Here is a 27867-nt window from a genome sequence, read left to right on the forward strand (position 1 = left end):
AAAACCCACGCCCACACCATGCACTTGGACATCTGACTGATGAGAGAGCTCATGGGCATATAGCACATCCCAAAAGCATCTGGCTGTGGTCACCAAGCCCAAGGATGTCTCATGTGCCTCCACTAGCCTAGGAACTGCACAGGAGAGGCAACGGAGGAGCCAGCATCTTTATGGTCTGCAGTGTTATGCCATCCAAAGAGCAGCTGCCAGGGCAGTGTGGCACTCACCACACCCATTCCCTGAGTCCCTGGTGTTGCCCATCCACTCCCCAGATCCCCATACCATTTCACAGCCCCTGCCCAGCTCAGACACCTGAAGTCCAGCTGCTGCCCATGGCAGTCTGCCAGTGGCCCCCCGAAGAGCTTGTCTTCATCTGCATGGCGGCACCTGCAAAGCAGAAAGCCTTGCATGGGGCATGACACCCCCAGCAACACCCCTGGGAGCCTCTCAGGGAGCTCTCAGCAGCAGGTTGGGGCCATGTAGCAGGGCTGGTGGCCCAGGGGACACACAGGATGGGCACTCACGTGAGTATGGGGACACATAGTGGCTGCCATACTTGGGGATGCTGACCATCTTCTCTGTGGTGTGCCGGGTGCGGGCCTGTGGGTTCTTCACTGTTTCAAGGTGAGAAGCAGAGACACTGCTAGCACAGGGAGATGAGAGGCTGCTGATGCTTTTGCCACAGACTGGCACAGCACCGTCCCAGGTGCTGACAGTGGGACGTTCATGTGACTGCACAGCCTGGCCAGAACTCATGCGCTGTCCCAGGGCTGATCCCCTACATGGGAAGTCCTTGCCCATGGTGGCAGTCCTATTGGTACCCAGTGAGTTTAGCCTGCCCTTGTAGATGACCCCATCGATGCCCAAAATATCCACTTCTCTCTAGAGGGAAGAGCAGCTGATGAGGTTGGAGGTGCCCCGAGGCTGTGCCCAGCCTGCAGCACTCCTGCCATGCCAGTACAGGCGGGCTCAGTGGGTTTCTAGAGAACAGGGACAACGTGGATGAGTAGCTTACGTTATTGCAGATGAAGTCAGCTGGGTGTCTGCAGGGACAGACGGTGATAAGGGAGGTGGAGGTGGACAGTGGCCTGGCAGAACTTCCAGGGCGCTGGCTGGCCCTAGTCAGGAAGGGTAATGTAGGTGCTCCCTGCCCAGGGAGAGGAACCCCAAAGGGAGAAGGAGGGACACTGGTGCCTGGCAAGCCTCACCTCTCCAGCAGCTGCTGTACCAGGCAGTTGGAGGTGCTGGCTGGCTGGGGCTGGAGGAACTGGCTGGTCTTTCGGATGGTCACCAAGGGCCTGCAGGTGAGGACATGAAGGCCAAGTCAGGCAGTGGTCTTTAGTGGACACACGTGGGGGTCTGTCCTGGGGGATGCACAGTACTCACGGTGCTGGGGCCATGGCCAAGGGTCTGTTGCAGGAGATGCACTTTGCTGGACCAGAGAGCTGCCTGCAACACAGGTACAGCTGTTCAGTGCTCTGCCAACAACCCAGGGATGGCGTGAGGTCCCATGGGTGGCCAGCACCCCTTGCCAGGGTGGGACACAGAGTGTCTGGATGGGACAGTAGCAGCAGATGGGACAGCATGGGAGGGGTTGGGGCAGTGCAGGAGACGATGGAAGGGGACAAGGGATGGGATGGAGTGGGATAGGAGGGGACGCAGCGGCCCTCACCTCTTGAAGCCGGCAGCACGGCCATCATTGCAGGGTCCCTGGCAGAGGCATTGCTGGATGAGCCCTCTCACCTGCTCCAGCTGTGCCTGTAGGGGAGCCAGTGCCACATGGTCCAGCTGCAGGGAGGGCAGGGGAGCTCATTAGTACACAAGACCTGTTTCTAGGGATGTTGCTGCCCCTGAGGGACACTGGGGACACACTGGGACACAGGGTCAGCCATGACGTAAGAATCATAATTTATTGGTGTTGGTAGATTGAGAGCTCACCCTCCCCACACAGGGATGTGCTCCCTGGCCTGATGCATCCTTTTATCCCTACCACCCTCTGGGTGACGCTTCTACCTTGGAGTCCATCTCATTAAGGAGCTTCTCTAGGGCATTCTGTGTGTCCTGGTCCATCTGGGACATCCTCTGAAGCAGGTCCTGCATCATCTCGCTCAGCTGGACCATGGCATGTTGTAGCTCCTCCTGGCTCACTTTGGTCTTCAGTGCAGCCTTGTCTGCTTTCTGAGGAGGGCATGGTGACAGCAATCCCCTGTACGCCCCTAGCCCTGCCACCATCCCTGCATGCCTTTGCTTACTCACAACACCCAAGCCCTGCTCCAGCAGCACCATGCTCATGGCTGGGTGATCCACCACCAACCGCCACATGTCCCCAGCCACCCACCGAGTGCTCACCTGGGTATCCTTGGTGTCACCCCACAGCCGCTCCGCAGCTTCCTGCAGCCTCATGCATTGCTTCTGCAGTTGTCTCACCTGGCCCAGCACCTCCCTGCCAAAATCCAGGCCCTGGGGAGGATAAATGTGGCCCTCGGTGAGAAACAGGGTGGATACAGGACCTGGGTCAGGTAAGGATGCTTATGGGTGGCCCCAGTGAGTGGTTAGTGAGGGCATCCTGAGAGATGCCCCAGTGTGTCCCTGGCAAGCAGGGTGTGGGGCTGCAGCTCCCAGGTCCTCAGGCACTGTGTTCCCCACTCCAGGCTGGGCAGCTGAGCACCTTGTCTGCTCCATCCTGCTGGTGTTTTATCTCACTCAGCACCTTTTCCAGTCGGACAGCAATGTCCTCCAAGGTCATAGACTCTGCTGAAAACAGATACTAAAGCTTTGCTCTCAGCAGTGCTGGATCCTGCAGGCCCCCAGCACACCACCATCTCAAACCCAAGGTTGTTTAATGGCTGTGGAGTCCCTCCAACACTGTTGCCAGGACCCACATTCGGCCAGCACTAGGATGTCATAGGCTGGTTCCCACCAGCCATGCCAGTGTGGCTGGGAGTGAGGCAGAAGGATGGGGGGCTGCAGTGGTTTGGGGACCCAGATGGGATGGCTGAGTATGGTGCTGCCATGCACCAGTGCTGGCAAAGGTCTGGCTGCACAACCCAGAATGGTGGCCCAGCATGGTGGGGATGTCAGTCCGCACCACGTTGCTGGAGCTGGCTCTCACGGTGACTGACATGGGTTTCCACAGTCTCATGCTGCTCCAGCATCCAGCTGAGCCTGCATGAGGCTTCTTGGCCCAGCTCCTGTGAGGCTTCAGGACTGAGCTCCCAGCTGGAGGGCTTCTGAAATGAAACAGCCCCTGAGGTTTAGGGGAGAGAGAAGAGCCCCATGCAATTCCAGAGCCAAGGAGCGCTGCCAGCCCCCAGCAAAGGAGCTTGGCATCCGGGAACCAACACACACCTCACCAGCGGGCATTCTGCAGAGAGAGCTCCGGCACAGCTCCTGACGCACCTCCACCTGCAAACAGGAGAGAAATCAGCTTTTCACCCTGCTCTGGGAGGAGAGAGCCTGGGCAGCCCCTGGGATGGGGAGGCAGATTCCAAACCTTGCCACCACCCCCAGTGCCATCCCATCTCCAGCACTACATGCCTCCCAAGGCCTCAATCTAGACGGTTAAATCCTCCTGGCACTGCAGGAGGGACAAAAGCAGTATTGGTGACCAGGATACCAGGGCACAGCAGATGGGTGTCTCTGCTCTGGTGGGAAGATGACATAGACCCTGCCAGAAGAATCTTTGTGGGGCCAGATGTTTGCCCAGGCAGGTTGCTGCAGCCAGGGAAGCTTCTGGGAGGCTTGAGGGTATTTTCCATGAGGATTTGTGAAAGCCTGGCCCTGGACAGCCTAGGGACAGTCCCAGGGTCTGGGTGCTGAGTCTCTGCACATAGTGCTAAAGATGTCTGCTCCCAGCCCATCTGCCAGGGCTCCCCCCACTCACCAGTTGGTCCAGGATGCTCTGCAGGATGTGGCTATACTTGTCCTGCTGCACTGACCGCTCTTGCATCTCTTCCAGACTAGCCTGTTAACAGAGGCATCACGGGTTCAGCATCTCCAAGGGCTGGGAATGTTGAGGATCAGCCACCAGCAGGGATAGGCAGGGACTGGCAGTGCCCAGCTGTGGCTTCAGGCAGTGTCTATCTGAAACCTCTGGGCCCCAGGGCAGATCCCCCATCTCCCAGCCTGGCCTCAGGGTGGGAGGGAGCTTGAGCTCCAGACCTCATCCATGTCACTCCATGCACCCTCATTATGCATGCAGGTGCCCAGGGAGCCCAACCCCTCTGCTGAGAGCTCTTCAGCAACTGTCACAGCTCTCTGCATGCACCTTGTGGAAATTGTCCTTCAGGAGATGTAGCTCTTCCTCGAAGCCTTCGATGGTGGTTTTCAGGGAGCAGATGGTGGTGAGCACCTCCTGCAGCATGTCCATGACCTGGGAAACACAGGTTTGGTCAGTGATGCTGGGTCCCTACAGGCTCTGGGAGACATAGAACAATGGAAAGCTAAGCAGTGCACAGTGAAGACTGGAGCGTGGGGATGTCTTGGGCCAAATAGAGCTGTCAGCATCAGCCATTTGTCCATCCCATAGCCATGCCCGTGGAGCCCCCCCAAAATGAAGTGAAAGATGTACAAAGGGGACGGGTGCCTCAGTGCCAGTGCCTTACCCTGGCTAAGTGCTGCAGCCTTTTCCCTTTGCTCTGTGCTTGTGCTCTAAGCCAAGGTCACAACATGTGAGTTGGAACCGCACAGGGGCTGCCAGGTCTCACAGGCAGTAAAGAGAGGTTTGCTGTCGGCCAGCCCCACATGCTGCCTATGAAGACAACAGCAGGGCACAACTCATCCTTGCACTGAAACGTGTGGCACAAGCCAGGAAGATGGCATTGATGTTACATGTTGTGTTCCCCACTCAGAGCCTAAACCTGAACAGCCAAATAGCTTGAACTCGTGGAGTGGCGATGTCTCCCACAGGATCCTGCCTTGGAGTGGGAAAAGCCTGTCTACAAGGCAGCACTGCTGTCACTCACAGCTCAGACACTCACTGTGTGGAAGGGAAAGGAATGGAAGGGAAGGATAAAGGCAAGGCAAGGAAAAGGCAAAGATAAAGGGAAAGGGAAAAGGCACAGGGGAGAGAGGAAAGGGGAAACAGGAAAAGAGGAAAGGGGAAAAGGAAAAAAGGGGAAGGAAAATGAAAGGGAAAAGGAAAAAAGGAAAAGGGAAAAGGAAAAAAAGGAAAAGGAAAAGCAGAAAGGGGAAAGGGGAAAAGGGAGGGGAAAGGAAAGAGGAAAGAACAGCCTAGGGCTACTGCAGCCCCCCAAGCACAGTTGCCAGGGCAGGATGGGACCCAACAGACTTAAATCTCAGAGTGAGTATGCTGGACACCCAGGGGCAGGTGAGAAGTGACCAAAACCACCTTTGCCCAGTGGCTGTGTTAAAACACTGCTCTTTAATTAATACCCATAGTGAACCTGGGGCCACTGGAGCATGCTTTGCCAGGCTTCCTGATCCTGAGTCAGCGTGTTTTCATGACATGGACATGTTACAGCACAGGGCAGGTCACTGTGTGGGGCAGGATGCCACCTAAGCAGTGTTATCCGGTAGTGCAGTACAAGGCAAAGTCAGGACACCACGCAGGGCAGGGTGCTTGTGTAGGACACGGGACACTGCGCAAGGCAGGACGCCATGCTGACCAGAACCACCGGGCACACTGTGCTGTGACACTGTAGGGCACAACCAGCAAGACATCAGCAGCAATGTGTCAACGTGACAGGTGCCCTGCCGAGGCCGAGCACCATCCTGAGGATGGCTTCTCACCTTCGTCATCGACGCCTCAGTCACTTCTATTCTCCTCTTCATCTGCGCCATTTGCTGCTCCGCAGGGCCTGCGGTGTCCAGGGTCCCGCCAGGGCGCCTCAGCGGCGGCTGATAGAGACCCGCCTCGTCCTGCCCACCTTCCTGCAGCTGGATGTGCTCCGGGGGTCCGGGCAGGAGGACACAGAGCCTGCCGACCTGAGTGCTGCCGCCGTTGGTCACGCTGGAGGCCACGTCCGCCAGCGTGATGGTGAGAGTCATGTTGCCTTCGGTCGCCCGAGGGGGGCCTCGGGCCGTGGCCGCTGGTGGGATCCCCGGTATGAGGTCACGGAGGACGTTACCTGGCGATGGCCCCGGCGTTCTGTCCCCGTCCTGGGCCAGCCTGGCAGGGGGAGAACGACGGGACCAGGCCCCGTCCCGGTGCGGCCTGGCGCTGGGAGCAGGCTTGGCCCGGTGCGGCCTCGCGCAGGGGAGCAGGCCGCGCTCCGCTGGTGGCTGTAGGCTGCGGCCCCGGCCGCGAGCGGCCCCGCGTGAGAAGCAAGCCCCGGCCCGCGGCGGGTTCAGCACGGCCCCAATCCGCCCCGGCACCGCCCGCTGCCCGCCTCGCCTCTCCCCGCCCCGCCCCGGAGCCTGTGGGTGCCGGAGCAGCAGCTGGGAGGCGGCAGCCGGTAGGTGCGTCCCCGCCAGGCCGTGGTGGGGGTCGGGCCCCGGGGGCGGTGGGGTCGGGCGAGGGAGGCTGTGGGCTCCGTGCCCCCAGGCCCTGGTAGGCCGCGGCGGCCTTGTGATAGCGGGGCCGACTGGAGCGTGGGGACACTGGGAACGGAGAGGACACACGCAGGAGCCCTGCACCGTCCGCCGCTGAGACAGAGAGAGGGAGGGTAATCAGTGTCCGGTTAACGCGCTGAGGAAGGACAGCGCGGCTCCAGGCAGGGAAGGTCTCTGTTCTCTGTGTGCCTGCAGCGCTTGCTGCGGAGGAGAGGTACGGGCCAGGGAGGCAGGCCCTGGACTTGGACTGCGCTTTGCCGTTGTCCGCAGCGGCCACAAAGTGCCGCAGCGTGCGACCAAAACCAGACAGAGCTTCAGTTTGTACCATCAGCAGTGCGGGAAAGGTTGGGACGGGAGGATCGGGTGTGCTGGAGGGCTGGAGTAGCGGGCGCGGGGTGAAATTCAATCGGATGGAAAGGGAGGTCGTGTACTTGGGAAAAGGCTTTCAGCTGTAAGGAGAGCGCTCCAGCCCGGCCGCGGTCGTGCCAGCTTGCGGAGGGGACGGTGGAGAGCAGCCTGCAGGGCACCGCTATGAGAGAAGCAAAGAGGACCCGTTACCGTGACAGATCACCGGGAAGAGGGAGCCAGGCCTAGGTACAAGTGCGTGTGTTTGCAGTCATCCCTGCTGGGGAGAGATGAACTTGGGCTGGAGCTGCCCGTTAAGTGATCAGGAATGATGAGCCCGTTTTAGAGGAGATGGAAGAAGCTTGGGTGTGTTGACAAGCAGGAAGAGAAATTATGATGATGGGCAGGGTATTGCCCATCAGCACAGTGGCAGTATGAATCCTGTTAAAAGAGGAGAGCTCATTCAGCTAATGGGAACTGCAGCACAACAAATACCAGTGAATAAATGTTAGTGAGAGCCTGGGAAGTCTTGAACCATTACAGTGGTGAGGCCTAGGTTCTGCCTCCCCAGGGGACTGGAGAGGCAAAAGCGTAGGAGCTGTTAAGGCAGCACCCTTAATTTATGAAGAGCACAGTGGTTTGTGACTGCTGCTAAATGGAAGGATGGGGTTTGGGACCCTAGGAAGAGCTCCAGGTCTGTGCAGGGGAACAGGAAACAGGCAGGCTGGGATGGACACAGCCATGCCAACATCCTCTGGATCATCTGCAGGAGTCATGCTCAAGGTTAAACTTCTCCAAGTCACTGCAAGCCTAGGTGGGTGCCCCTTGGTCTGAGGTGTTGCTGGAAAAGCTGCTCGGAGATGTGCTTGCACTGATAACTGGTGAGGGGACTGGCAGTTGTCATGTTCCTGGCTGAGCCTGAAACATCAGGTGGTTGAGTAGGTCAGGCACAATGATTTTAAGTAGAGCTGTTTTAAATGGTAATTATAGGGGGTTTGGGCTGAATGTAGAACTAGCTGAGAAACGCTTTGTGAATATGCAACATAGCCTACTGTTTGTTCCCTTTCAAACTGTGCTTGAAATGGGGTTTTCCTTTCTGCTTTCCAGAGAGTGTGTTTGGAATAGGCAATAGGGGGAACTAGAATGAGTATTATGTAGTGTAGCATATAACCATAGTATGTCATTCATTCATTTTTAGGAACTAAAGGAGCTCGGGTCAGTGTGGAAAGCACAGGTTGAAAACTTCCCTTTCCCAAAGTTTTCTCTGTCTGAATGTTGTAGTGATGTCTGTGTGCCCCAGGAAATCTCTGGGAGCATTTAGTGATATAGCTGTGCTGTTCTCTCTAGGCATTATGTGAGGAAGGAATTCCTGCTTAGAGCTAGGGAAGTGAGGACTTTAGGAACTGATGTGAGGCTGTCTAGTGGCATGGCTTGGGTACAGATGGGGGATGAGGCTGTAGCAAGGGTAGGGTGATGGAGCAATGTCCCCAGATGTCCGGAGTGATGCCATGTGGAGCAAATGTGCTCAGTCCTCCCCAGCTGCTGTGGTATGGGTGCTATGTCTGCTCAGGGAGGTGATGGGAGAGGGGATGTGCATGTTTGTATGCTGAGTACCAAAAGATCTTGCAATGGGTGTGACTGGGACAATTAACGGAGAGGGAGTTTCTCTTTCAGAACCTGAGCCCTTCCTAAGCAGATGGATGACCGTGCCGAATTTCTTGTTGTGTTTCCTCTACAGGTCCTGCACCTGAAATTCAATTCCTCATGTTTTTATTCTGGTTGGAGCTGCTGTTATGAGAGAAGGGAGGGTGTCTCTGTCAGTGCCTTGTCAGTGCATGGCTTTGAAGCTCACTTCCTAATCAGCCATACTTTCTGTGCGTGAGAAATCACACAGTGATGCAAAGCGTAGCCACTGCTTTCCTTCTGGATGAAGCACAGCTAATGCACTCCTGTAGCTGAAGGGCATTCAGCCAGGGGTCATGCTGTCCACAGCTCCCACACTGTACGTGTTTCAGGGAGTTTTGGGTCTTTGGCACATTGGACACCAAGTGACACTGGTCACTTGGTCCATTGTCATCTGCAGAAGTGTTCCTTTTGCCAGTGTTACTCACTAACATAGCAAGAGAAAGGATGAAAACAACTTTATTATGTAAAATATTACCTTTTTTCCCCCATTCAATGTGAATTTAGCAGATATATACTCTTATTTAAAGGATGTGGTGATACAAAGATCTTCCAGTATGAGGATGAGTGGGTTTGGAAGGAGATACACAGACTTCTAGTATCTGCTCTTATCCAAGGCTATTTTTTTCCTTATGGGTAAAGAGAAGTATGAAATTTGGTGTTCTATGTCTGTTTGTGGTACCATTGTAGAGTCATACATTTGATTTCTTAAAATTGCTTTTATTATGAGAGCATATCCTAGACTGAGAAAAGCTACTTTTCTTTAACTCTCTTTAATAGAGTTCTTTGCTAGGATCTGCACTGGGGCTGTGCATCGCTTTTGCTGCTATTACCAGGGCTCTGTACGTGTGGTAGTTTTCCAGTGTGCAGGCTCACATTTACTCAGCTTTGCACTAAGCCAAGGAAAAGATTGGTGGCTGCAAGGTTAAGCAAGGAAGCAATGGTATTTGCATAATATGGAGGTTAAAATAATAACAAAGATAGAATATACCTTCAAGTTTCTAGGCAGATATGCCGACTTCTCATTAAACTGTGATGAGAAGGTGGTGTTCTCCCAGACTGATACAGGCAAAGCTGCTGAAAACAGGGAGGACAGGAGAGTTGGAAAACAACAAATAGATGCTGATATGCCTCATGGCTCTTAGCAGCAGTCAGTGGTGTTCTAAAAGGAAAGATTCTAACTATACAGTACTTTTCCCTTCTCTCCGATGCAGTAAAAGTCATGGTTTGCAGTGGCAACTTAAGTTGTTCTGCAAATTGTTGGAGGGTTTTGGCTGGATTTTCTTCCAGGACCTGATTCTGCAACTGTTATGTGGGCAAAGTACTCTAGCCGGAAACCGACTCTCCTGAAGATTTAGAACAAGGTATCTGAGTGCAAACATTTGTGGACACAGATGTGTATGTACCTTCTTTTTCCTTCAAAAAAACCACACGATAAGCAACTTCTGCCTTGGGATGTGATACTCACCTTGCTATTTTCCTATTGTTCCCAATCAGCACTCGGCATTCATCCTGCAAGTGGAGAGCAGCAGTGCAGTTTTCATAAGCAGTGTTAGATCTTTACAGGCTCTGCAAAGGACATACCTCCTCCTCTCATCAAAGGGAACACAATTAGCATAGGTGCCATAGGAAATAACAATCTATTTCCTCAGCAGTATAATGTTTCTGAAGTGGGGTGGGGGGGTCACAGGCTTTCTTTCTGGCATGAAACACTCAAGGAAACTCTTGGTGGCTGTTACAGTTTTGCTTTGGGCTTGTTTACTCAGAGGTACTTCATGGCTGCAGTCTAAAATTTGTTGTGGTGGAAAGGACTATTTGAGAGGCCCGTGCTGGTCCCAGATCTAGGTAAAGAATGGCAGTAGGAAGGAAACCGCTTCATGCCGTGCATCCCCTGAATGGGGCCACACGTTAGTGCAGTTATCTTTAACCAGGTGAATTTAGCAAAAGAAAATACAAGAAATAGCCCCAAAAGATGGAGATGTAAATAGCATCTTAGGAATTGAGAAGAACAGCTGCTGGCTCTGTGTGTTCAACTTCACATGATGAAACCCAGGAGGATCAGAGAATGAAGTGAGCTGGGGCTTTCCCTGCACTTAAGTAATGTATTTCTTTGTTACCTATTGTGATTAGTAAAATAATTCTGCATTAGTAGTAGTTATGTTTCCTTTGCCTCCTTTATACATAAGAAAATGGAATAATACCCAGTTCTCTTGTGGATTAGGAGAATTTAAGTTAAAACATTTGTGCTGAGATGGTGCTCCTTCTGCCCTGAACCAGTGTGCAGGCACATTCCCTATGGTGTATGTCCCCAACCCTTTGATACCCAGTCTCTTCATTTAGGAAGAAAATCTTCCCTACCTTGCCCTAACAGGCTGATTACCTATGAACAGTTTTGGAAGATGTGCTTTTGGAAGGAGCATTCTAGCTTTTTAAGTTTACACTGTTTCATCTTGCATTCCATCTTACAATCATAAATTCCATCTGTCACATCTTACTATGATGTGCACATCCCATGCTCTAGCTATATTTCATCTTTTTTTATCCCCTTGCAATTTGAGCCACGAGAGCCTGTTTGCTTTGGGACAGTTTCCCTCAGCTCCATTTTGGCAGCTAGTGCAAAGGCTGGGTCTATGTGTGAAAGCATTGCAGTTATCCCAGCAAGTCCCAGAGCTGAGGTTAGGTCTGCAGGAGCTGCCTTCTCAGCAGGGCGCATTCCCCTGCCCTGCCTGGGATGGGCAGTGGGAGACGTGGGGACCTGTCCAGGCAGCAGGGAGAGGCTCTTTAACCACTGCAGAGGGGTACGTCAGGCTCTCTGAGCTTCCCCCCTGGTTTATACTGCTCAAAAATACAGCCTACTCCCTAATAGGACTTTGCAGATGTAAAAAGGGAAAACAGAGAGGCTTGCTCTCTCTTGCTATTGGGCTACATGTGTAGACAATAGTGCACTTCCTGCCTCGCTCCAGATCTCAGCCACTACTGTTTTGTGATCACTGATGTCCCACAATGGTATCTGGTGAAAGTATCCTTGCACAGGAAGCCCTGACTTACGTCATTTGACAATTGAATCTTTTTATTGAGACAAGTCGTGGTGGATGAGGCGCAGGCACAAGCGAGCACAGGTTATCTGCCAGAGTCTGGCGATGGTGGGCATGGTCAGCCTGCTCCCTGCAGGGATGGACTCCGAGGGTCTTTCTGCTTCTTACCTTGGCATCTTTAATCTGACAGTATCTCATAGTGCAAGATAAAATGAATTGAAAGGGATTTTTTTCCAAACATGTTTTGAAGCACAGTTATTTGGTTGAAAAGATACACTTTGTAAGGAGTCGCTGAGGAACTGTATTGAAAATAAGCCCTCATTGCTCAGAAATACCTTGTGCTTCCTCCCACAGCTGGAAAGAAGGTATAATCTTTTAGATTATGGGTGAGTGAGTAAGATTATTGCCCCAGCAAGAATAATCGTAAAATTGATTTCATTTAGGTCACAGAACACAGATTGTGACATGAGGGGCAAAACTTAACCACAGCCTGGCCTTAATGGGGGTGAGACAGGCAGCGCTGAGGCTGGGGGCAAGGTGGGAGTGCTTGTGTTCTCCTTGGCTGTTGTAGGAAACCTGTCCAAGTTGTACTTTACCTTGTGCACTTCCAGTGGGTAAGGGAAACAGCTCCTCACCCTCTGCTAGTGGCATCCTTGAAATGAACCGCACTTTCCCTTATAGAAAGCACGTGCCCAGCTTGGAAGTCTTTGTGATATTGTGATGCTAATGTTGTAGAGGAACAAATAAAGGCAAAGATCTGGGCATAGAGGTGCTTCCCTGTCTGGGAAGCACCACCAATTTAGCCTGATTCAACCAGGGCTACATTTGCCTCCCAGGAGCAGAGGGAGGGTCAACTGCTTTTTATGGCTGCACCATGTGCCTGCAGAGCTTTTACGACTGGCTAGTATGTTCTGGGTTGACTTGCTGGTACCTCCAGAATGCAGAACAGCTGCTGTCCATGTTCTCTGTCTCTCTGGGTTGTTTTGTTGTGTTGTTTTTTTTTTTCAGATGGCCATGACTCAGCCCTTCCCTGCTGCTCTCTGAGTTTCCTGGTTTCTGAATAGGCTATTCTTGGGACAGCAGTTCCTGACAGATAGGAACAAGGCGAGTGTTGTTTTGTTTTGCTCTTTTTTTCCTCCTCTGGCCTGTCTTAATGCTCTGCTTCCCTCTGATCTTTAACTTGTTCCCAGATTTCTGAATCAGCCTAAATTGCTGGATGCCATCTGGGATGTTCTTGCTCTTGTACCAAAGGAGCTCTCTCAGGCATGATCCGGGCTGCAATCCTTGCACAGCACCAGCTTTTCTTTTACAGCACTCCCATGAGTGTGGATGGTTAGACTGCTATGGCTACGTCTATTGTAAAGCTTAAAACCTCCTTGTTTTAGCTCCTCTAATTCCAAGGGGCTGTGCTTGGCTCTCCAGTATCTAGTTTGCAAGGTGTAGGTCCAGGTGAGGACCACTTCTTCATGCCATGTCCACATGACACAGGTGACACAGTGACTCTCATTGAGGAGCTAATGGGCAGAGCACTCTGGTTCACATGGCTAAGTGTGACTTTGGATGCTGCCTCTGCTCACTTTCACAGGTGAGGGGAAAGTACAAACTAGAATTTAAAATAATAATAAAAAAGCTTTCCAATTGCTTAATTAGTTATTGCTCCCATGGATGGCAGAGGTTGGAAATCTGAAGGGTACTGTCTCTGAAGTGCTTCATGATGCAGTTACACAGCTTCATAACACAGAGAACTTTGTGATTTCTTCTGGAGTTTGTTGCTCTGTAGGGTGAGCTGGGGAAGGTCACCTTCCAGCAGCAGGTAGTACACCGTGAACCAGGCATGCTGGCTGCCACTCCTGCTAGGCAGATGCTTGGTTAGAAGTGAACATCGTGTCTGATACAAAACAGTCTTTGACGGGTTTTAGTTTTATTAAGAACACAGCTCTTTCTGTCAAGACACAGTTGTATGCAAGTTGGAGGTAGCCTGAACTGTTGTATACTTTGCCTTGAAAATTCAGTTGGCATTTTAAAAGCACCAGAGGCACTCAATGTTTTCTCAAAGTCTGGTTACCAAGAAAAAATTCTCAGCCAAAAGTACTAGAGGACTCAAAACACAAGGGTAGTGTTCTTCTTTAGCATCCCTCCACGTTTTTGGATATGCTGTATTGTTGTTAAGCCAACCGAGAGAAAAGCTTTCTGTGTGAGGAAGCTTTGAGAACATTCACTGCTGGATTAAATTAGCCTTTCTGAGAATAAATTAGTGGCTGTGATGTAGGCAGCCCTGCTCACTGCAGCTGTAAAATCCATGCCTGCTGGTGCCCACAGAAGGTAGCTTAAATGGGAGATGCGATAGCTGTGTTTGGGGTAGTGCTGTTAACTTGAGATTAGATTTCTGGCTGCTGATGAATTAAAAGCAGCCTGTTGACTTTTATTGATTGTGTCTCCAAATAAGAATCAGGCCACCCTTTTAAGAGAGGGAAAGGAGCCCCTGGGATTCAGAGCAGCTTAATTTTGTGAGGAAGTCATGGACTAAAGCTGTATCCCTGCTGTAGTGTTTCTTCAACCTGGGATGCTTCTGAGGTCCTCGGGGGTCCCAATCACCTAACACCCAATAGGGGAGCTGGAGGCTTGTGTTGGAGGGGAGGAGGACAAAGACTGGAACACAGAATGAAGGAAGGCAGTCACGGTGGGATTTCCGTTCTACCGCTGACTCCTTTGAGCTTGAGTTTTTAACTGACCACTGGATAAATACCTTCTGCTAGTGTGTGTGTGCTGGCCTTTTCTTGAAGTTGTGTTCAGTTGTCTTCTAGTTAACTTAATGCCTTTATTCTGCTTTATGGTATACAAGGAAGTGCTCACAGGAGGTGTGGGTATGTGCTGAAGTCTCACCTTGCCCTCCCACCTGCTCTGCTGTGACCATGCAGCTTTTCCAGAATCTTAACGTAGTCTTTGAGGAAGAGACAAGCTGGGACTGGAGACTACTTCCACTGCTGTTAAATATCTACTCTTCCCCTGGGTTTGTTGTAGGTCTTCCACAGAGACGTCCTCTGGAGCATATTGGTGTTTTGGGAATGGAGGTTCCCCAAAAGTTTGTGGCTTCAAGCTACAGGTGCTGTTATTTTAGTACTTTTAGTACTAAAATACTAATAGTACTATTTAGTACTAAAGTACTAAAATAATAATTGTTCTATTTTAGTGCTGTTATTTTAGCCTTTCAGACTCCCTCTTGGGTGCCACAATTCAGGATGCATTAGCACAGTGGGAGCTCAGGTTTGAGCTGGCTGCTGGGCTATTCTGATGAGAGAGCAAACAGTTCTCAGCTTGGTGTTGTAGTGGTGGGAGCTGCTGTGTCTTCATCAGGCTCTGGAGAGGATTTCAGGCCTGAGTCCTCCAGAGAGCTGAGCTGTTTACCTGCCCCGAGGTAACTTAGTGTTATGTGCTTGAATTTTCAGCAGGCTCATTCCCCAGCTGTGAGAGCAATGGCCCAGCTTCAGGACTGGTCACTCAGGACTGGTCAGCCTCAGGACCCTCTGATCAGCACTGCTTTTAGCATCACAGTAAAGCAGTGGAGTGTTCCTTTAAAGGCAGAGAAAATCTTAGAACAGGGACTTGAGGAGGTGTATTGCTGTGTATTAGGAATGCCTTGAATCCAGCTGCTGGATCTAGATTTTCAGCAAGAGGTCTTCCACTTGCTGTGTCTATGGTTCTGGAATTGGTACAGAATCTGGGTGATACCCCACATGTGCCAAAACTAAGCTGGTGCCTGGAGCTGTGTCTGAAAGGTAAGAGGACATCATCTCTCTTCCTTCACCCTTGTTTTCACAGCTCTGTTGGCCTGACTGCAGATCTTCCTGAATTTGGCTAGCTCATTCGTGTCTTGGTCAGTTTTCTTGTCAGTTCTGCTTACGTTGAGACAAGGGGGAGCACAAAATTACAAAATGGAATATATAAACCTTTAGAATCAGTTTCAAGTAATGTTAAGTTTGATGGCTTTGTAACAGTAGCAATGGAAAATTACTGAGGTGCATGATACACAGAAAAAAAAATAGACTACAGCTACAGAACATACTGAGAATTTTTGTACAAGATAAATCGTTACAGTTGACACAGTTTTAAGAAAAAAGTCTAGAAGAACAGGACACAGGGATAAGGAGTATCTGGGAATGGCAGGTGTCCAGGATGGGCTACAGTTAAACTAACTGGTAAGTAGGAGGATAGGAGGATTATTATGTCTCTGGTGCTAATGAACCAATGAAGCTGGTATAAGCATCTACTGCGCGTGCTCCAAAGGCGGCCAGAAGTGATGAAGATTGTTGGGAGAAGTAAACGACCCTCAGAGACCACCACCACAATTCTGTATGCATGCGGGGAACTTTCTGGAAAATGATGTAATCCATACATAGCCTCATGAATATGTATGTACGCCCAGAGACTATATAAGGACAAGGAGAAGGAAAACTCCTATCTTCAAACCCGGGCTGATGGAGCTTGTCTAGCCTTGTATGGTCTTCCATCAAAGAGAAGGACACTTACAAAACCTACGACCTGTGGACTTGGCTGTCACCGTCCTAGCTAACTAGGCTGTGGCGGTTAAACCTCAGGTTTAAAGGGTGGGGCCAGTTCTGCACAAGCTGTGCTTCCCCTAAAAAATCCACTGCGCAGGCTGGAAGGGCTCACTCTCACTTGTCTGTATGGACGGGCGAGGGTTGAAACGGTAGGTGACAAGGTGCATGGGAAGCTGCAGATCCAACACTGCATGTGGGCAGACCAGCGCATGGGTAGCTCGAGGTAGCTCAGGAGTTGACAGTTGTGGTCGGACACTTCCTGATTGCCTAAGCAGCCTTTTTTTCCAACCAGATTTGGATATCCCACATGCCCTTGGTCATTGTGCTTGTAGTAAGCATGGTTAAAGCCCTTCCCAAATCTTCACTCATGAAGCCAAGCCATCAGTCAATCAATATAAGGACAGCTTGTGTCGCAATACAGGGACACATGTTAGGAGGAGCTGTCCCCTGTGTCTCCCAGTGCCGCAATAAAGAATACCTGCTTCTCAGCTTGAAAACTTTGTTGGCGAGTTTGTTCCTGGAGTTTTCTCCGAATCAACGTTAAAGTGAGCCAGGCCAGTGACATCCCTGGCTTTGCATGCCTGCATAGTCTCCCCTGGTAGGACTGCTGTGCATTGCCTTCCAGCAAGCAGTATTGACAAATAAGGCTCATGGGGAAGCAGCTTTTGGCAGGATCCAAGGGACAGAGATGTAGCAGCTCGTTAATGTGGCTTTGTTCAGCAGACAGCAGCAGTTTTGGGGAAGGGGTTATGCAGGAGTTGGCAGAAAATGGGTACTGCTTACTGAAACTAGTCATGAAATGCTTTGGAGTAAAAATGACTTCCCTGTACCAGGAAGTCAGCACAGACTAAGCATGTCTGGCTGAAACTGGAGGGAGAAATGGGACAGGCAAGAGCTGTGTGTGACTCAGGGTGCATCCCAGGGCTCCCTCAGAGTCCCTGTGCTGCTGTTGGACATGACCCAGTGCTGGGCACAGTCAGTGGCTGTTGATTAACCCAGGGGATTTCCCCCTGTACCTGGGACATGGTCATCTGTCTCTGAGCAGGGCAGATGAGCTGAGCTTGGGAGCAGGGGGTGCAGGTGCCCTCCTCCTGTCAAACTGCCATGGGACGAGTGAGCCCCACACTGGCAGGGCCCTGGGCCACCCTAAAAGAGAGGTCCTGGGCTGGAAATGGGAAGGTCTGGTCATGCCATGGGACAAACAAGGCAAGTGCAATAACGAGTGGCCTCAGCATGGAGGAGTTCCTCCAGTGCATGTCTCTGGACATGCATGGCTCCTCTTTGTTGGCGATAGGACTCAGAGATCTCAGACCTTACACACTCACTCCTGCTTAGCCCCAAACCATGCTTCTTCACACAGAGTGAGCTTTGGCCTTAACTGAAATTGAGTGATAGAGAGCACTTGTCTTAGTCCTCAGAAAAAAAAAAAAAAAGACGACACTGTGCCTGTAAAATCTAAATGTCAGCAGCTTCTCTGGCACCAAGGTAGGGGTATCTGTGGGGGTAGAAAATGCTAATGTTGAATTCTATGATTCTATGACTGAGTCTGGAGCTGGTCCTATAGCAAGCTGGTGCTGTGGCTCGGATAAGAGAACATTAGTACTGCGTTTTGTACATCCCTTGGAAGGAAAATGGATCTGGAATCACTACCAGCGTATTCGAAATTATTTCATTGTGTTGCAAAATCTGCAAGGGAATTCTGAATAGGCTCTTGGGCTCTGATTAATTCTGACATTGACATACGGCTCCACAAAAGTGCTGAACTTCTATGACTGTAATTTCTCCCTCCCTTTGAGCTTACTGCGTTATTTAGTGGAAGTCACACATCTACTCAGTTTGATTCAGCAATGATATAGCTGTATTATTGTTTGACTTTTTCTCAAAAAAATCTGTAGAATGAGGGAGTAATGAAAAATATGAGTGCATAAAGGAATAAAATATTTTTAGCATAGTTTTGGGAAGGATTTCTGTCAAATCCTGAGTTGTGCTGTGAGGGGCAGTGGGTAATCATCCTATATTCATCTTCTCTGTGTGAGAGCTGGAGGTGCCATTGAAATGAGCAGGCAGCAAACTGACAGCAGGAGACACTTTTGTGTGGAGGTAACTGAGGAGCAGAACTTGCCACTTACGGTCAGTGGCAGAGCTCAGCGAGCCAGTGAGCTATAAAGGAATTGAAGTGGTCCATGGGGAGACTCCAGGCTGCCTCTCTAAAACTCAAATGTTGGGAGTGGGAGGGACTGACAGGGGAGTCATTCTGCCCATACTTGCTTCCTAACTCGTGCTTAAATGTCTGTTAAGGGGTGTCATCAGAGGTGAGCTACGGAGCATTGACTAACTTCAATGTAAGGAAGTGTGGAGCTTCTGCTCAGTCTCCTCTGTGTCATGGAGATTATCTGATTGTGCCTTGGATTTAATGCCTGGAGAAATCTTGCTTTGGACACAGCACCTGGCTTCCAGGGAGGAAGCTGCTTGTAGCTGATTAGCCTGCTGGGTGACAGTGGCACAGTGAAGGTCAAACGGCATATCCGACGTCCCAGGGTAGAGGACTGCAGCGGTGATGCTCTTCCAGAGATTCACGTGCTGTACGGCAGAGCAGGAAGCTTTGGTCATCTGATGTAGCTTGATTGAACAGTGAATAACCTTCTCCTCCAGCGATCCTTTGTGTTAAAGGACGACTCCTGCCCTGCTTTGCCAGCAGAGCTGTCCGTCACAGCAAAGGAAGAGGCTGACCCTCCTGGAAGTGGCTAATTTCTGCAGCTGAAACGTGAGTGCAGAAGTGTGGGAACAATGTGCCCTTCTGCAGCAGCCTGGCTGCTCCTGCACAGTGGGTTTGCGCTCCCTGGCAGTGCTGCTGGAGGCTCAGGGTTTCTGCTTCGGGAGATGCAGCTTAGAAAAAGAACAGACCTTCCCGTTAGTCCTTAATTTGGGCTTCCCTCTGCGCCTTCCGCCAGTGTGCTGCAGGCATGCGCCCTCTTTCTGTCTTGCCCAGGATCAGGATGATGAGTTGAGAAGGTGCTGCTAGGGTTAACAGGGGGGTAAAGGAGGGGTAGCGATGCCTGGTCAAGGATTGCCAGGGCCTCCTCTTTGTAAAGGAGGCTGCAGCACTGTCTGCTGCTTATTGCTTCCCTCCTGGCTCTGAGGAGGTGGTGTGCGGGCTGGAGGCAGCAAATGCGCATGGGAAGAGGCAAGGCTGAGGGGGAAGTTTGGCTCGCTTGCAGGGAAAACATCTCTTTTTTTTTTCCTTTGTTCCACATAAACCCAGCCAGAATTAACCACTGACACTGCTTTTCAGCAGGGATTTTTGCTGTCTTTCCATTCAAGGTAAGGGCTGTGTGCTGTGGATTGTGTGTGGTGCTCTCGGGAGCAGTGGGAGCTGAGCCACATCCCCACAAGCTGTGTGGGAGCATGCAATGGGCCTGTGCACGGGGAGGGCAGCACTCCTGGCCTGTGCTGTGGCACAGGGGTAATGCAGAACACACTGCAGAGCCCACCCAGGCTAGGCTCTGGAGATGCTGCCCAGAAATCTGTTGTGAAGGAGAGCATTGCATGGTCAGGGTATGGGTTTGACCACCTCTCATCTGACCCTGCTCTATTCAGTGTCTTCTTGCTACCCCTAAAAGCCCTTTAAAGGATAACAGGCTGATGTTTTGCCAGTATCTGACCTGCCTTTTGTGTTCATACTCAGCATATTTGTCTGTCTTTCTAGTCTTGGTATTTCCCTCTTTCTGGACCAGATAGAAGCCTGTGGCACACAGGTGGGCTTTCTTGAGGCTGGGAAAATTGGAGTGGTAGTGCCTACAATGCTGTCCCTTTTTTAAGAGGAAGAAGGCTGGCCTCAGTGAGGGGCCCCAGTTTTTTTTAGAACTCTTGACTTTGCTTTTAAAGCCTGGAAGCTGAAATTTGTGTCTTTTTGATGTACAACAAAGCTGAAAGCGGTCACATCCTTTTCTCTTATTATTCATGTAATTTTAGTGTGTTTTTTCCTCTTCTAAATATTGGAAGTTATTTTCTGTGGAGGAAGAGCTCCAGAAATGTGCAGTAGCAGCTTTTGAAGTGCCAACATCACCGAACATGGTTGAGTGTAAACAAACGTTGCTTATTGACTCAGTGGCTGGAACCAGTGCTACAGTGGCAAAACAAAGCCAAATCTTGAGTCTCCAGTGGCCAAAGGCCGGAGGCACAGGGACCACGCAGACAGTGTTTCTGCTCATGGGAGTGGATCTCGGCTGCGCTGAGGCTGACTCAGGGCTGCACCAGGGCCAGCACTGCACTGTCAGGTTGCATGTGAGTTAATGCTTGCCAGTGATCTGCCTGCTCTGTCCTTCCCAGGTTCATCTCACTCTTGGTGATTTCCAAGAAGCAGCCTGAAGTGCACATGACTGCTGCCCGGGGAGAATGGTGTTAACACATCAAACCTTCGTGTCTCCAGGCAGTGCAGGAATTGTCTGTGACTGGCCTCTTCTTGGCATTGTATCTATTTTATGTGTTTAGCCAGGACCTATTCTGGTGGTGCTATGGTCCACGATCACACTGCACTCCACAATTCCATTGTTTTTCACAGCTGGAGCCCACCATACCTGTGTGGATGGGCAGGCCTTTCCCCTTGCCATGTTTGAATCTCAAACTGTTTCCACAGGGATGTCGCAGAGGGAAATACAGCCAGCAGGGAACACTGGACCCTAACACAGCAGCTTCTCTCATCGCTGCTATAAGCGGGAGATCTGTGTGGTCACCAGTTTGGATGTGTCAGTAATGGGAGCCATGGGTTTTGGGGTATTGATCTCTAAATAACTAGAACTGGGGATGGTAGGCACAGGAAGGACGAGCATTTTCAACCAGCTCCTTTTGAGTCTTACAATCTTGCAATAGGTCCTTGCTCCCAAAGAACCTGCACTGGACATTGGTGATTCCGTCAGACCTTGAACTTAAACACAATAAACTTGGCCAAGATTATTTGGGAAGCTTTTATTTCCCCCCTAGGTGTTCAGCTGATCTATAAGCATCATTATTCCAATAAGCCCTACTGCAGAGGCAGTTTCTGCAGCATTTGGGAATGTTTTTTCCCATGTAAGAACATCTAGTTCTATCTAAGCTGTTTTCATGACACAGAAAGGCAGTGGTGGTTCAGCTTTAATGGACTAGCCTGGTTAGTGTGGGACAGAGTGGCTTATTGGGCTGGAGATGCTGGGGCAAAGCGTGGCCTCCAATTCTGTCTCTCTATGGCAGTGCTGTGGGCAGGAGAAATCCTGTTTCTCTTGCAAGATAGAAGGAGCAAAATAAGTCATCTTTGGCAAAAGCTAGGTAAAACCAGAAATGACCAGCAGGGAGAATCCTTGTTATGTGCTTCTGGGGGTCATGTTTTGATACAAAGTACTGCTGTGTTTTTGATGCAAAACAGTGCTGTATTTTTGTTCAGTGGCTGGATCTTCCCATCTCTCCTGCCTGTGCCCAGGTACCAACAATGTGCTTCAGCCGAAGGGAAACGCTCCAGGCTCCTGGCTCTTCTGGGTGCTACTCGGGGAAGCTGCCTCTCCATAGTGGTGCTGCTGACTCAGCCTGTGTTGCTTTGCTTTGGCCACATTGCTTTTGAGAGGGGATACTGCCTGTGAGTGATGTTCTGGGGTAGCTCCAGCCCAGTGCTGACCCAGCACTGGGGGAAAGCTGTGTGAAGAAATGGGCCGAGGCAGGTTTTGAGCTTCTTACATTAAGATAGAGCTCAGGAGAAACAGCTTCTAAGAGGCTTAAAAGCAACAGGCTTGCTTTCTCTGCTGGGAAGGGCACACAGCCAGCATCTTGCTCTCTTAATAAGCAGAATATTGCATTAAGAGTGGCTGAGTCTGCCAAGTATGACCAGAACAGCTCTGCAGCTTCCTCCATCCCAGTGCACACATAGCTCTGAGACCCATTGACTGTCACCCTTGTGGTCACCGTTTCCTGCTGGTCAGGGTGGCAGGATTAATTGCTGGCTCAGCTGGGGCTGTTGCTTCATCTGGAGCTGTGGGTGGGGTTGCCTCTTGCTCTCCTTGTCTCCTGTTTCTGGTCAGCTGCTTTGGTGACGAGAGGAGTCAGGCCAGAGAGTGCTGGAAGATGTTACCTTACCGGGAGGTCAGCATCTGAGCAGGCAGGGGGATGAGATGTGGTACCTCAGAAAAGCTGTGGGCTCAGCTGCCCTGCGAGGGCAAGGGAAGCTCCTGTTGTCCCCAGGTTAGGACTCGGGGGGGGCTCCACTGGGGCTGGGCTCATGGAGGAGCCCTGCAGGCATGGGGACGGGAAGGCATGAGGCTCCAGCGTGTGCAGGGTGGGTTGGCTGGCTACTTCCAGAATAATAAGTCCTCCTTTTTGTTACATCCCCAGTGAAGCTAAAAAGAGTACAGCCCAATTTGTAGCTTTGTAGGTCACTGAAGGAGAAGGAGGGCTTTGCAGTGTCCTGCACTTCAGGTGATTTTCTCCTCCTGGAAGCGTTCTCTGCTGTGGCAGCTCTGCTGTTCCCACTGCATGGGCTGGTTCTCCTTCCCCTGGCCTTTAAGGAAGAAACTGAACAGAGACAGAAGAAGATGATCCCCATCTGCCCTGGTATTGCCCTTTGAAGCTGTTTGTTTGTCTGCCACACACCACTTCAGACATCTGAGCAGAGCTATTAGTAAACACAGACATCCTGGGGAGACCCTGTGCCTCTGGGGCTTTGCTCAGCTCCTGGGAGGATCAGTTACATGATCAGTGACAGGCAGTGGTGCTCCCTGTGATCAGCAGTGGGTAGTGATGCTGCCCCATGATCAGCAATGGGTAGTGGTGCTCCCCGTGATCAGCAATGGGTAGTGGTGCTCCCCATGATCAGCAATGGGTAGTGATGCTCCCTGTGATCAGCAGTGGGTAGTGATGCTGGCCCGTGGTCAGCAATGGGTAGTGGTGCTCCCCATGATCAGCAATGGGTAGTGGTGCTCCCCTGTGATCAGCAATGGGTAGTGGTGCTCCCCGTGATCAGCAATGGGTAGTGATGCTCCCCGTGATCAGCAGTGGGTAGTGATGCTCCCCGTGTTCAGCAGTGGGTAGTGATGCTGGCCTGTGGTCAGCAGTGGGTAGTGGTGCTCCTCCACAGACTTAAGACCTGATAAGATTTCCTGCCACCTCACAGGAGGTTGCTTGGACGCAGGGAGCATGAGCTAGAATAACAGGAATTAATTCAATGCCAGACAGGTCAGGCAGGGATGGATCTTCCCTTCACACTGCCAGCCGGGCTGAGGCAACCCTCGCTGCCTGTTCTGGTGCCTGTGGAGGCTTGTGCCATGCCGTGGAGGTCAGCATGCTCCAGGCAGGTTGTCCAGCATGTGGCATCAGGCCAAAAGGACCCTTGGTGTCTCTTCCTCCCTAAGCAGTGACCCCAGCAGGGTGCTGCCACCTCGGCCCTGCTCCGGCACCCCTCAGCCCCAAGTTCTCTCAAACCACTGTTCGTGCCTTGCCAGGGCAGCAGGGCAGCCTTGCTGCTAATGCCTTGGGGATAATGTGGCAGCAGCACCTGCTTTGGGCATCTCTTGGGGTCCAGAGTCACCCTGGTTGTGCCCATGGGATTTTTCCAGGCTGGCTGTAGCCTGGGTGCAATTTCCCTGCTCAGCCGGGATCTGCTGGAGAGGGACTGGCTGAGAAAGCACATTCCTGGCAGCACAGGGACCCGCCTCGAGAGCAGGAGACCAAAGGGAATGGGACAAGCAGGGTCACCTTTCTCCTGGCCTATCGGGGACAAAGGATGGAGGATGCCAGTAGCTGAGCAGACTGCAAGGGGAACTCCTAGCAGTGCTCCCATGTCACGGTGTCCCATGCCCGATGGCAGCCTTCCCAAGCACTGAGTAAACAGCTCTCCTTTGTATTTCCCAATTTAGTTACATCCTACCAGATATAACTGAGCCAGAGTAAACAGGGAAATCATGTTTCAAAGCATGTTGGAGGCGCTTTTCCACATGCCAAGGACTCATAGCCTCATGTGTGCCAAAGTGGGGGCACACATGGGGAGGTTCCTGCTCTCGCCATGCTGATGGTTGGGCATGCCAGCCCAGGCAGTACGGCAGCAGTGGCTCCTCTCCGTTTCTGTAACTCTCCTGCTGTCTCTTTTCACACAGATTTGGTGGGTCAAGCCAGCGACCGGACTCCACTGCTCATCAGAATTGTTCTCAGCTCTGTCGAGGCCTCGGAGCTCCTTGCAGCAAGGAAGAGGACAGGTAAATTTTACCCCATATAAAATAAGGTCTCCAGCTCTAAAAGATGTTCTTACCTTAACTCACTCAATGACAGTATTTGGTGATGCCCTCTGGGTTTGGCACCCTCCACCTCAGTTTGTGCCTCAGGCCCAGGCCGTCTCTCCATCCCCTCAGAGTGCAGTGCTGCCTGTCACTGATGGTGGAGCTGGAGGGGCTGGGAGCAGCTCTCACCCATCTGCAGCACCATAACGCTGCAGCCGCAGCGCTTGGCAGAACAGCTCCATCCCAGTACTGCTGGGCATGTGGGCCGTGCAGCCACATGCTTTGGATTCACTTCCTGTGCCAAAGCCTGTCCAACTTTGGGGCTGTGGCCTTGTTCTTGCCCAGGTGGAGGCCAGTGCAGTGGTGGCGCCAGCCCCAGACCCTTCTGTTACCTGTCGCCTCCTTCCCCAAGCACCACACAGCTCTGGGCAGGTGTCTGTGCGCAGCCAGGTGCTGGTGTCTCTTCTAAAGGCACTGTCCTTGCAGGGCCACCCTGAGCCATGTCCAGTGACCCTCCACCGCCCTACCCGGGAGGCCCCTCGGCGCCACTGATAGAAGAGAAGCACGGCCCCCCCCCCGCGGCAGGTACAGGCGCTGGGTAGCACTGCTGGGCACTGGGCAGGTTTCCCTGGGCATGGCCACTCGCAGCTCTGACTCACAGTGTGCTCCGCTCTGCTGGGGAGCATGGTGGGATACCGGACTCCTGTCTCCGTGCCACCCTCTGGGGAAGGTGGGAGGGCCCAGGGGCAGTGGCAGCAGCCAGAAGCACTCCCTGCTCAGAACCTGGCTCTGCTCGCTGCTATGGGGTGCATTTGGGCTTCCTGTGGCCCAGAAGATGAGGCCCAGGGGGTGCTCCCCATCCCATATTGTGTTCCCCAACTTCCGCGCTGGGGCCAACCCCCAGACCACTCAGCTGAACCACCATCAGCTCTGCAGCCTCCTGCCCTAGCTGCCGACTCTGTTTCCTTTCAGATGGCGCCCCTCCAGTTGTGGGACAACCCCAGGGGGTTCCCATTCCTCCTCCTGAATTTGGGCCCCCACCATACGAGCCACCCTCGCATCCAGGGTTCATACCCCCCCACATGCCCACAGACCCCTCTGGACCCTATGTGCCACCAGGTAAGTCCTTAAGGGGTTGTGTGAAGCAGGGGGTGGTGTTGGGCAGGACCCCCCCAGAAGCATGTGGCTCCCAGGGAGCAGGGTGGGGCAGACACAATGGGGGTTGGGGCTTGCAGAGGGGCTCCTCAGGTAGGTGGCTTGGGCAGGGTTGGCCCCAAGTCCATACCTGGTGTGGCAGCCAGGTGGCCCCCAGTGAGGCTATGGCCTCTCCTGCCATGCACAAAGACACTCACCTGTGCACGTTTCTCATTGCAGCAGGTTACTACCCCCCGCCAGGCCCTCACCCCTCCATGGGCTACTACCCCACCCCAGGCCACTACCCCTCTTCTGGCGGCCACACAGCCACAGTGCTGGTCCCATCAGGGACTGCCACCACCGTGACAGTGCTGCAGGGTGAGATCTTCCAGGGCGCCCCAGTGCAGACCGTGTGTCCCCACTGCCAGCAAGCCATCACCACCAAGATCACCTACGAGATCGGGCTCATGAGCTTCCTTCTCGGCTTCTTGTGCTGCTTTGTTGGGTAGGTGCTGGAAGCAGAGCTGCAGTGGCAGAGGGTCAGGGCAGGGGTACACATGGGCTGTCTCTGGGTGCCTCAGCTCACCGCACTCTGCCTCTTGCTGTGCTCCAGGTGTGATCTCTGCTGCTGCCTGATCCCCTGCCTGTTCGATGACTTCAAGGATGTGACACACACATGTCCCAATTGTAAGGCCTACATCTACACGTACAAGCGCATGTGCTAACAGCACCCCAGGAGCCCGAGCCACTGGAATGACACCGACCCCTCTCCCGCTGCTGTCCTTGTCTCCATGTGTGCAACACTCCTTTGCTTAACTCTCCGGTGGTGTGTGTGTGTGTGTATCCCTGGCTCCCCCCAGCTCAGAGCTGCGACTGTCTTCCCAGCCTCTGTTCCTCGCTATGAACGGTTGGATTGGTCACGCGGGTGCACAGGGAAGGTGGATGCGGGCCCCAGATGCTGTGTATGGGGCATTGCTCTGCACCCCCATCATGCTCCCAGGAGAGGGGTGCCAGTGAGGCCCCTCTTGCCTGGAGCAGCAGCTGCTGGAGGCACCTACCCCTGGGTCCCCCAAAGTGCAGGGGGTATGTGGTGGGAGGGAGCTGTTGCAGGCAGGGGCAGGTGTTGCCAGGAGGGGAGAGGGGACTCAAGCAGCCCACAGCACACACAGGGGAAGCACTTTTAGGAAGGGGTTGGGTCGTGGCACGGAGACAGGGCAGCACCACACGTGCCAGGTTTCAGTGTGAGTCATGGCCTTCTCCAGCCAGGACAGCATGTAGCCCGTAGGCAGAGCCACCTTCAAGGCATAGTGTGTGTGAGGACACGTGGCAGCAGCACTGCACCCTTGATCAGCACCTCCGTCCTGCCTGAGCAGCCCAGCAATCACTGCAGTGCTGCTCCAGCTGCATGTGCCCCTGCTGCCGCTCTTTTGGTGCGGGAAAGCCCCTGGCAGCCTCTGAACCCCCTGCCCACTGTTAGTGACAACTGCCCCCGCCATGCCCCTGACTGCCCAGCGCTGGAGGTTAGGTTGGTACCAGGCCCTGCTGGCTCGCAGCGCTGCAGCAGAGCCACGGCCTGAGCCCAGCCGGGGCTGTTGGGCGTGCACCCTGCACCACCCGTCCTGCCACCAACACACCTGCTGGGATTCCTCATTGCATGTGGGTGTAGGGGTTTAGTTTTAGCACACGTGATAGGGGCTGAAGAAGGGGGCAAGCAGGCAGTGACAGGAGCTGCCTGCAGCACTGTGACAGATGAGGGCAAGGGAAGCCAGGAGTGTTTTCGGCCTCTGTGGCAGCTCCTCCCTCCCCAGGCCCCACAGCCAGGGCAGCCAGAGAGCACAGCCCCTGGAGCAAAACAGGAGTCTCAGTCCATAGGTCTGCATTCACAGCTGGGCCTGCACAGGCAGCTGCCCTTTGCTCAGAGGTGGAACTGTGGCACTAGTTTGTGTTTTTACATAAATAAATAACAGACCCTCAACTCTCCTGTGCGTCTTTCTTCTCCCCTGCTCCAAATCTACAGCAGATCTGTTCCCAAGGGAAGCTGAGGATAAGGAAGGATGGCATGGCATGACTGGGCACAGCAGTACCAAGCACTAGAGGAAGAACAGCCCCAGCGGCAGAGGCTCCGGGGGTCACAGCTGTCAGCTGCAGTTGGGGTCACCCCACCTCTGCCCTCTATTTGTGCCCAGACACTCAGCTGAAAAGGAGAAAAGCCCCTGACACTGGGATGGAGGAAGGCAGAAGGGTGTCCCCTCACCCAGCCCAGGGGCCTTTCTGCCCTGGTTCTTGTCCTCAGCAGAGCTGGGGATTCCCTTTCTTCCAGGAGAGGCAGCAGGGACAGAGCCAGGTGTAAGGGCAGAAGCATCTGCA

The 27867-nt window shown here is 52.6% G+C and overlaps 2 protein-coding genes across 6 annotated transcripts; one reads left to right on the forward strand and one right to left on the reverse strand.

Moving 5' to 3' along the window:
• Positions 1-184: 184 nt before the first annotated feature.
• Positions 185-6841, reverse strand: CUNH16orf96 (chromosome unknown C16orf96 homolog). Its single transcript, XM_061473992.1, has 14 exons — positions 6716-6841; positions 5752-6606; positions 4268-4372; positions 3884-3964; positions 3349-3405; positions 3123-3230; positions 2350-2460; positions 2014-2178; positions 1673-1788; positions 1387-1449; positions 1209-1298; positions 1016-1118; positions 525-882; positions 185-387 (listed from the first exon to the last, which is right to left on the reverse strand). Exons 1-14 carry the CDS (start codon positions 6839-6841, stop codon positions 305-307), a joined length of 2421 nt encoding a protein of 806 aa, XP_061329976.1. The 3' UTR covers positions 185-304.
• CDIP1 (cell death inducing p53 target 1) lies at positions 6340-27475 on the forward strand. Of its 5 annotated transcripts, none has more exons than XM_061473660.1 (6): positions 6340-6420; positions 24247-24345; positions 24838-24951; positions 25339-25485; positions 25741-26005; positions 26114-27475. In XM_061473660.1, the coding sequence occupies exons 3-6, from the start codon at positions 24867-24869 to the stop codon at positions 26223-26225; spliced, it is 609 nt and encodes a 202-aa protein (XP_061329644.1). In that variant the 5' UTR covers positions 6340-6420; positions 24247-24345; positions 24838-24866; the 3' UTR covers positions 26226-27475. The 5 variants fall into 5 exon arrangements, with proteins under 5 accessions (XP_061329644.1, XP_061329643.1, XP_061329645.1 ...); XM_061473659.1 differs by having other exon boundaries at positions 6352-6416; XM_061473661.1 differs by lacking the exon at positions 6340-6420 and adding an exon at positions 6463-6727.
• The last annotated feature ends 392 nt before the right edge of the window (positions 27476-27867 follow it).

This window comes from Pezoporus flaviventris, unplaced genomic scaffold, assembly GCF_033815535.1.
Source record: "Pezoporus flaviventris isolate CSIRO_AGI_PZ_B2104156 unplaced genomic scaffold, CSIRO_AGI_Pfla_v1 ptg000078l, whole genome shotgun sequence".
Classification (NCBI taxonomy): Eukaryota; Metazoa; Chordata; class Aves; order Psittaciformes; family Psittacidae; genus Pezoporus; species Pezoporus flaviventris.